General features: G+C 37.0%; 1 protein-coding gene across 10 annotated transcripts in view; it reads right to left on the bottom strand.

Annotated features, from left to right (window-relative positions):
- Jmjd1c (jumonji domain containing 1C) overlaps positions 1 to 9,772 on the bottom strand; it is a 166,639-nt gene that overhangs the window by 67,139 nt on the left and 89,728 nt on the right. For 7 of the 10 annotated variants that reach the window (XM_031348636.1, XM_031348641.1, XM_031348632.1 and 4 more), the window contains exon 3: positions 4,657 to 4,770. The exons of 1 other annotated variant lie outside the window; for it this stretch is intronic. Coding sequence is in view for 4 of the 9 variants with exons in the window: in XM_031348632.1 (XP_031204492.1) it covers positions 4,657 to 4,770 (114 nt within the window). In the remaining 5 variants the exon portion in view is untranslated. Of the gene's footprint in view, positions 1 to 4,656; positions 4,771 to 8,201; positions 8,896 to 9,772 lie in introns of those variants that run through there. 2 more of the 10 variants (XM_031348639.1, XM_031348640.1) reach the window with 2 other exon arrangements.

The following is a 9,772-nucleotide window of genomic DNA, read 5'->3' as shown; positions in this document are numbered from 1 at the left end:
AACCCAGCCAAAACGCCTTTGATCCACAATGTCTACAGGCGTCTTGCCTGCAAGACATGCTATGGCAATGGTCTATCAAGCTTCTGGGGGTAACCAAACAAGTCTGAGATGCCTTATGGCTCACTTCATGAAACGGTGCCCACAGCCAGCACTCATTGTGACACTCATTGTGTGGACAAAAATCAAAGGCTAGATAGCCCAGAGACCTAAGGTAAAACCGCACAGTACTGTCCAAAAATAAAAACTAAAATAACTGCTGATGACATTCTGCTCTACTAATATACCAGCCATCAGGGAGGATTCCTCCTGCGGCAGAGCAGAGCAAATATAGAGATCCACAGCCAGACACTAAGCAAAGAGTAAGACTTTGAACATTCAACAACACTACATGGAACATCTCCATCAAATCCCTCCCCTGGGGGCACAGGGCACAAATCTGTGTAAGATAAGATAAAATAAAATAATTTTATTTTAGTAATATCCCTTAGAAACCTGTCTGTTTTCTAATGAGAGACAGAAAGGAGGCAGATGGGAAGGGCAAAACTGGGAGTTGGGGGAGGAGGAAGAGAAGGAAGAAGAGGGAGAGAAGGAAGGAGGAGGAGGAGGAAAAGGAGAAGGAGGAGGAGGAGGAAAAGGAGAAGGAGGAGGAGGAGGAGGAAAAAGAGGAAGAGGAGGAGAATGAGGAGAAATTATAATCAGTATATAGTGTGAGGGGGAAAAAATCTATCTTAAAGGAAAGAAAGCAGAGGGTTGGAATCCCTGAAAAATATTGGACTATCAAAGCAGAAAAAACCCATAATTGATGAGTAATATACAATTTTCAGGCAAGAACTAATCTCTTCTATATCCTGTATGAAGCAACCAACCTGAGAACTGCAGGTGTGTGCGTGGCTAGTCGCCAAATTCATGACAAGCTAATTTCAAAATCATGCTAAAAGCTGAATGTTCTGCCTTTGCCATTTAAACTCTGATAAAAAAAATGTTCAATCAAACTTCATGGGGAAAAAAAGTAAACTTTTATAAGCATATTCTCAAGTGGAGCAAAATCAACTATAATACAACCAAAAAGTTTCAAACAGAGAAGCAATTAACCCTTTCCACCCTACCCCTGCAAAAAAGCAAGAGTAGCAGAGCTCCTTATTTCTTCCCCGTGCCCTCCCCCCACCCAAGCTTCAAAAAATAGTAACTGCAGCTACGTATGATCAAGAAAACTAAGTGGAGGAAGCAACTCCTTTGTGAGTACAGGTAAAGAAAAACAAAATAAAATTAATAATGCTAAAAATGTTTGTGCTAAGTGATCTCTAACTAAAATGCATTTAACTGTACTGTCTGAAGTATTGGTTCAATTTTTTTTCTCCCCATCAACATTGTTTCCAAAATACTGCAAACACCCAATTTCATGTCACCTAAATCTGACCAGAGCAAATAATTTAATATATGCAATCTGATATCTGCCCTACTGAAATGAATCCTTGAAAAAGGTAGACTACAAAGCAATGACCTAAAGTGAACAGAGTTATTAATTTCCTTACACTGCATCTATGTGCTCACTGTTCATGTATGTGTGTGTGTGTGTGTGTGTGTGTGTGTGTGTGTGTGTGTGTGTTGGATGGCACAGTGGTTATGAATACTATCTGCTCTTATAGAAGACAGGGAGATTGCCAGAGCTCACAAAGAACCTCAGAACCCTCAGTAATTCCACCTCCAGGGACTCTAATGCCATCTTCTGGCCTCCATAGGCACAGTATGCGAGCACGCACAAACACACACACTTGTAAAAAATAAAATTAAAAGGGGGGAGAGATCACACCTGTACAACTATTAAAGCAAACTAAAGGGAACCTACTGTTACAGAAAAGAATATTGACAACTCAGGAATTGGAGTGAGGAATATTAGTTTTGGAATAGTTTTTAGTATAAATCTTCAATCTCATTGCCATAGACTAAAACTTACATGCAAAACAAAACCAAAAAAACCCCCAAAACCATTAACAAAAAGCCACATTGTTAAGAGATAAGCACCTCTCTTCTTTACCTAAGTCATTATTAAAGAATAATTCCAACTTGATTAAAAAGAAACAGCTTCATGAAATTTAATGTCAAAAACCAATGTGACACTAAGTTGAAAGCTTAGCTAGTTAAAGCTAGTTAAGCATTCCAACGTCTCTGACTTATACACGATTACATTCTACAACTGAAAGATGTCAGGCAAGTCAAAGATGCCCTGTATTAGATGCCAAAAACTTAAGGTACTGCCTGTATAATGGATTACAAAAAAGAATTCTAGAATAAAGCCTCTCTTATTAAAAGAAAAAAGAAAAAGAAACCAATATTTTTTTCTGTCTCCAAATGTGTCTATATTTCCCACACTTGGATTAATTACGAAAAAGGAGGTTAAGCCATGTTAGATCTCTGCAATGTGTCTATTCTGCAGGCTAAAAACATATATAAGCAGCACCTATAAACTGCATGTGGCTATTTTTAACAAGATTTAAAGAATTCTTTGTAATCAGGTGAGGCTGCCCACCACCCGTAACAGCAAGGGAGACTCCAGCATGAGGTTCACAGACTTAGGACAGTCTGGGCCATGGGGTTAATCCTGTCTCCAAAGAAAGGGGGGAGGGAGGGAAACACTTGCAAATAATAACTTCCTTATAAAACTAACAAGTTCTAAAAGTCAAGTACTCTCAGGCTAACACTTGGGGGGGGGGACATTAATTATTAAATGTCAAAAAGGCAACTTCAGAGAATCACCTCAGTTCTCATAGTACAGAACTTGTCTGATCCAGGTGCCTGTTTACACATATCTATTAGGAAAACAGTCTAGATCACTTCTGAACAAGATCAATCAAACAATCCAACAGACTGTATAAACATTTAGCTCCTGTGCTTTTGTTTTTATTAAAAGGAACACAAATGACCAGAATCTGAAAGAAGTTTCTAAGTGGTGGATGGGTGGGGGCACACAACCTACCAGTGTTTTAGCACACTGTTCTTAACAAGCATGTTGCAGGTAGGCCACCAAGACCTTATTTTTAAAAGTAGTATGAATGTAACCATTCTACTTCAGATCCAAGCTAAGTTTCCATGGTGCAAAATGCAAGTAGAGGAGAAAAACACCAGGAATTGGAGAAAGCCTTTATCTCACCTAGATGCACATTTAGATAACTTTTAGAATGGAAAAAAAAAAATGATACTAAGGCCTATAGTAAGTAGACAGCACTCACAAAGGCAAAGTAAAGCCCAAGGGGAAGTGCCAACACCTCTATTACTAAATTGGAACTAGTTGTGAATTCTAGTCAGAAATGTAAGCCAAGAATAAAAGCTAACAGTACAAAAAAACCAAAACAAAACAACTACACCATGTAAAGAAGAAAGAAAAATAACAGTAAAAGATGTAAATCTATGTAAGATTCAAAATAGGAAACCATTTCTACTCCAACTCCCTTATTGTTACAACTTCAGCACAACTCCTTGCTCATTAACTCTAACCCCCTCGTTCTTCTCATGGAAACAACAACAATTAACTTTCCACTCTTTATAAGGAAAAAAGGCCAACATACTTTTTTTGTTTAACCCAGTTATAGTACTACCTAAAAACATTTAACTAGGAAAGTATCTGCAACAAATGTGTTTGCATACATTTAAAATACTGATGTTGAAGTCCAATCATAAAAATAAACATTTTTAAATTTAAAAAATTGCAATAAGCTAGAAGATTAAGAAAAATAGATTATCATTGTCTTTTACTTATCAGAGTATCTACATGTCTGTCTATAAATTGCACATGGCAGGAACCAGCCAAGGCCAGAAGAGGGCATCAGCTCCCCTAGAGCTGCCTATAGGTAGTTGTGACCTGTCTCTGGTTGGTGCTTGGAACCCTCCAGTCTTCTGCAAGAGCCCCAAGGGCACTTAGCTGCTGACACATGTCTCCAAAGACACTATCTCCTGCCCCCACAAATATACTTCTTTGCTTTCTGAGACAGTTCTCCTACGCTGCCCAGGCTTGGCCCTGAATGCCCTCCTCCTACTTCAGCCTCCTGTGTCCCAGGATAATAGATATGAATCACCACAAATAGTTTAATAGTTGTGATGAGTTTCTTTACATAATTTAAATCTAATTGTCTACTGGAAAACATATTTCCCCCTAAAATACATTTATTACATTATTTAGTTATAACAACAAGTTACATTTTTCTCTTAAAAAAAAAAAAAAGTGAGACTCGGGAAACCAAGTGACTATCCTCCAAAACCTTGGGTTTGATTACAAATCATGCAAACCAAACAACCACATAAACAAACAAACAAATAAGTATATGGCAAAACCAAACCAAACCCTCAAATACATTCATAGATAGGTCCAGCCCTTTACCTTAGAGAACTAGAGATTTACAGAAGTAATCCTGTTGTCTAGACAATTCTTTAACACTCAGCAGGTCAAAGAATGCTGTGTTCACTCCTGTAATCCTAGCTACAGCCACAATGACCCTGATTCACAATAAAGTCCCAGCACAAATGTATTGATAAGTAATGTTATAATCAAAATATGCTGAATGCCCTTACTTCCTCATATACCTAAGGTGTTAAATTAAACAATGTTTAAGCATACCTGAATATGAATGAAGTTTAATGAACAAGTGGTATATAGTTCCTTACCTGGTATGGCTGAAAGGCACTATCTTCTGATAAAAAATCCAGTTGCTTATCTATAAGGAATTCTACTGCAGTGATAGAACTAGGTATACTATTTTCAACCAATGGTTTGAAGGTCTGTCAAAAAAAGAAAAAATTCTAATGGTTACTTTTCTGGTTGTATCCTCAAAGTGTTGTACAAAAGGTACATATAGCAATATAATGGTTAGATAGTGTCATCACAATGGTATAAAACCTAATGTTTTTATTCAAACCATAGAATACTTTTTATTCATTAAAAAAGAATTAAACACAACTATAATTAATAAGCTAAAAATTATACTGAAAAATTTTGAAAGAGTACAACAAACATACATGTGTGTTTCTGCTTAACCCTGAAAAAAATGAAAAGTCGTCAAATACATTTACCCCCCCACCACAACCAACTTTGCTCTTAACTAGAAATTAGTCTACTTTTCACACTTAGGTTTTAACTGAGCAGAAAGCATCTGACCTAACCCCACCCCTGCCCTGCTCCAAGAACAACTGCAGATAGCAGATGGCAGCAGGAGACCAGTGAGGAGGAGCAGTCTCCACCAGCACTGTCCTTCCCTAGCTAGCACTGTTACACAGCAGGTCTGAGATCACACTGCAGGCAAGGAGGAGGGAAACAAGAGCACCCTGTTTGTTTTCTGAAATGGCTATCAACAGTCTCATTCTTAGCAGAGTCAGAGTCAGTCAGAACTAATTATATTCATGTATCTACTACTGCCTGTTCTAAACACTTTAAAATGAGAAGAAAATTCGACCATCTTAAAAATTGTGGCTTTCCTAAGAATCAAAATCTTAAAAAATGCAATTAAACAACTAGGCTTCTAAACTGCATATATGTGTACCCAAAGAAAATTTCCTCATGACATATTGGACTAGTATAATTGAGTACTATCTAGACACAAAACAAAGCTGTTGATCAAGACAGGAAATATCTCCAGAATTCCTAAGCTGCCTGTGCTCCTGTTTACTCTTTCTTGCAGTTACTATGTCTAAAAGGAATACAAAATACTCTGGTTAAACAAAAAAGTTAAGATTTTTAATTTGAAGAAGTTCTCAAAGAGCTAATTTTCTACATTTAAGAAATTACTAATGGGACTTAAGTAAATTCATTAGGATCTATATTTTAAATATATCTCATTTCTACTCAATATTATAATGAACTCCTGAGCAAATAACATTTTTCTTATTTGAAATAATATTGAAAAATTACAGTATGTTATCTCTAGAACCACCCCCAAAACAAATGAAATCTGTCTCTTGCTTTTATTTTTAACATTTGTGTTGAACCTAGTTACAATAACTTTCTACTATGTCCCAGCCTAGCCTTTTAAGTACTAGATGTTCAAAATACTTTATGTGAGAAATTAACTTTCAAAATAGAAAATTCCCACACTAGTTGGATATCTATCATTGCCTGCCAGCAATACTTTCTATTTCTTGGGCCTAGATTCCTAACATTTCATACAATTCTATCATTATTTGCAAGAGAATTTACTCACTTAAGAGTTCATGTTATCTAATTATATGAAATACATTAACATGATAGCTATTAAGTTTGCTTATTTCTACAATGAAAAATTTTCCTGTTATACTTCTATTTGTTTAGCATTGGTAAATGAGAGAACACTGGCTCCTTCTCAAGAGGACTTTCAATCTTTGGACATTATCCATTTCTTTTCCAAACACTTCAGGCCAAAGCATCAAGGATAACAAGAAATAGATAACAACAAAAAAAAAAAGAGTGGCTAAAGACACAATTCAATTTAGCAGGACTTGACACTAGCAAAATTAGTCCTAAGTACCTTTTTCTTACGCAAATAATACAGGTGTTTTGCATTTCCTAAGACCCAGTCATTTTATAATATCAAAAACATTCCTGTGAAGATCTTCTCAAGAGCCCTTCTTGCAAGATGGGCCAGCTTTAGGGGTAAAATTCAGCAAGTTAACATAATTTAAATTACTTCTAGTTAACTTAGAAAGGGGTTTAGTTTCTGGATAACATAATTCCTCAAAATTTAAGGTATTTAATTGATGGTCCTCGGTAAAGTCTGGCTAGTAAATGTGTATGACAAATAGAAAAGCTAATTTACAAGTGGCATCATGTACAACTACAACTACATTTAACCCTCACATAACACCCTCACCAACCAGAGATGCTTTTCAGTGCCTTTAAAGAAACACTAAGATATATTAAATACAAATCTGAAAAACAGTTAAAATAAACTATGATTTCTTACGGTGGCAAATCAACTATGGAACCATGGTAATTTTTGTACATAACACACATCAAAAATTAAACAGGTTCTTATTAAAGTGGAAACAAATGGATTTTGTAGCTTTAATAATGAATCCATAGTAAAAGTTTCTCTGCTGTAGGTTCACTGGAATGTACAGAAAGTAGAACTCATGCATAACTAATTCAAGACTCTAAAGACATTCTATGAGGAACTTCCTCAGCCTAAGGGGAAGCAAGCTCAGTAGAATATGGCCCTAATCACAAAGGACTTGAATCTCTGAAACCCCAAGTGAAAGAAACTAACTTAAAACTGAACATTTAGTTGAAACAAAACCCTTTTTCCACTTTGTTAGGGGATTCAGAGTTCTGTTAAGGTCATCTGTTAGTGTTAACCAAACTTTAAAAATAGCCTAAAGCCAAAATAGACCGGCAAAGAGCCTATATTTCTAGAAGGGCCTACCACGCTATAGGAAGAATGCTCCAACAACTGTATCCTGTTTGGGGCTCCACACTGCGCCACATTCCATTCACATGAGGAAGAGGCCAACAGATGAGCCTTCCTCGAAAAATATTTTTAAATAAATCATCTACAGTTCTCAAATACAAGTCAGCTGCTCAGACAAAACACGTTAAAGCTCACCGTTTAGCACTTAACAGGAAACTCATGGGGTTTATGTCTACAGAGTTTCTAACAATCTCCTGTTAACACTTAACAATTCCTTTTTCAGATTAAAAAAAATATTAAGCTCATTAAGTACAAAAATACAAGTCTAGATCTCAACAAAGGAAAATAATGAAACTAAAACTATCTAGGCCACATTTTCTAGAGTCAAGGTTTAGCCTACAAAATAGAAAAAAAAAGACTAGAGCTACTTGAAAGAACAAAGTCCAAATTCCCACCCAAGCAGGTCTGTTGAAAACATGATACTGTTAGAAAACAAGTTGTTGGGGGTGGGGAAGGAATATATACCAGCACCGAAAAAAAAAGGAAACACAAAACCCTCAGGAAACACATACTCCTAGTTCCCTTAACACACTGCTGTCTAGTGTGAAACACATCTGCCAAAATACTCAAAACAGTTACGCTCTAGTTTTAAGTTAATTTTGTGTTATAAATTATCGTCAACACAGCAAACCTCTTTCTAAACAGTTTTAAAAATACTAAAACTAAGAAAGCTGAGCCTAGAACTATAAAAGGCAATGACCTCAATTCCTAAGGCTAAGAAGCAAAACCAAATGTAATAAAGACAAAAGAAAAGGGAAGCAGAAAAATACGAACCGTACTCAGTTCTTGAGAATTGTAAAGTACCTTTAAATCTCAGCAATCCAAGCCAAGGCTTTAAAGGTCAGTAAATATAGCTGGCATTTCATTTTGTCCGATCGTGAGCAGTATTTTTTTTAATCGAACACAAATACTTCTTTAGTCTTCAAAAACAATCACAGGCAAATGGCTTTCAAACCAAGCATTTCTGAGCTCACTTGCAGCGCCGTCATTGTATAGGAAGAAAAGCCAAGACCACAAAACGAAGCAGAGGCTGTAACCTAACAAGCCTGTGAGCAGCAAATGACGATCTTCTGTCTGCCCGGCTCAGCCCTGGCAGTGTTGAGGATTACAACTTGCTCTTTGTCATCAGCACTGTGGTGTTAACGACGAAGAAATCCTGCAGCTGAAGCACTACCGCATCCTCCGATCTGGGTCAGGGTAATTTCTCCCGAGGTCGCTTACATAACCAGCAAGATACTCCAAATAAAGAGAACAGCCATCCATTCGCTAGGGGAAGCTTTCCCACTGTACTGTCTGCATGGAAACACGGCAGTTGCTTCCAACAGCGCAGACACCCAAAAGAGAACGAGGACTTGGCTTAGGGCATTCGAGAGAAGGGAAGAGGCGGTGCTCTGTAAACTGTAACTAATCCCCCGTCACAGGTGCTGATGGAGTCACTTCCAGCACGAGTCACATTACTGGTGATTACTCATTTGGCTGCGGCCATAGAGACTGGCTCATAATTTTAACAACAGACAAAGACAGACTAGAGGCGAGACGAAGAGCTCAAGTTTACCGTCGCCTTCGAAAGGCAAATACAAAGTTTTTGCTTTCCAGAATTAACAAAGTAAGAAAGCAAAACACTAAAAAATTTGTAAATATCAAGTTGGCAAAAATAAAGAGTATCATTATACTACTTTTAAAAACTGTGGTTTGGGATTTTAAAAATTATTTTGCTATGTAACATTATACAGACTGAACAGATTATATTTAGAAATACACACAAACATATATTCGTGTAATATCAATGAAAAAAGAGACAATGAATTTGAAATAGAGCAAGGAGGTTTGGAAGATGAATGAAATACAAGAAGGTCTGAAGGAAGGGAATGCAAAGGAGAAATGCTGGAATTATAAAAATCAAAAAGAAAAGAAAAACTTATTTTGTCTTAAAATGATTTAAAAAAAAAGAACTCAGAGAAAAATAAGTCTTACTAATTGTAAAGCTGCGTGTCAATGGTTCCCGTCTGGTTCCCTTACTTGGGGAAGTACAAGGGCAGGAGTTCTAGGTCATTGTCAGCCACCTAGGGAGTTTAAGGAAAGCCTAGCCTAAAAACCTGTCTCTCCAAAAAGCCATCATCCCTCCACCCCCAAGGAAAAAGACAGGGAAAAAACTGATCACTGGATGTGGTGATGCAGGCCTGTGATACCAACACTGTGGGGGTGCTGTGAGCTCAAGGCCAGCTTGGGCTAGCACAACACTGTCACAAGGAAACATATAAATAGGTGTAGTGAAGTAAAATAAGATGACATAAACAAACATTCAGAAGCACCCTACTCAAAGACAAAGGAAGGAAGGAAGGAAG

The sequence above is a fragment of the Mastomys coucha genome, unplaced genomic scaffold (assembly GCF_008632895.1).
Source record: "Mastomys coucha isolate ucsf_1 unplaced genomic scaffold, UCSF_Mcou_1 pScaffold3, whole genome shotgun sequence".
In the NCBI taxonomy this organism is placed as follows: domain Eukaryota; kingdom Metazoa; phylum Chordata; class Mammalia; order Rodentia; family Muridae; genus Mastomys; species Mastomys coucha.
The sequence above is the reverse complement of the archived record's forward strand: the minus strand, read 5'-3'. Positions and strand labels throughout refer to the sequence as shown.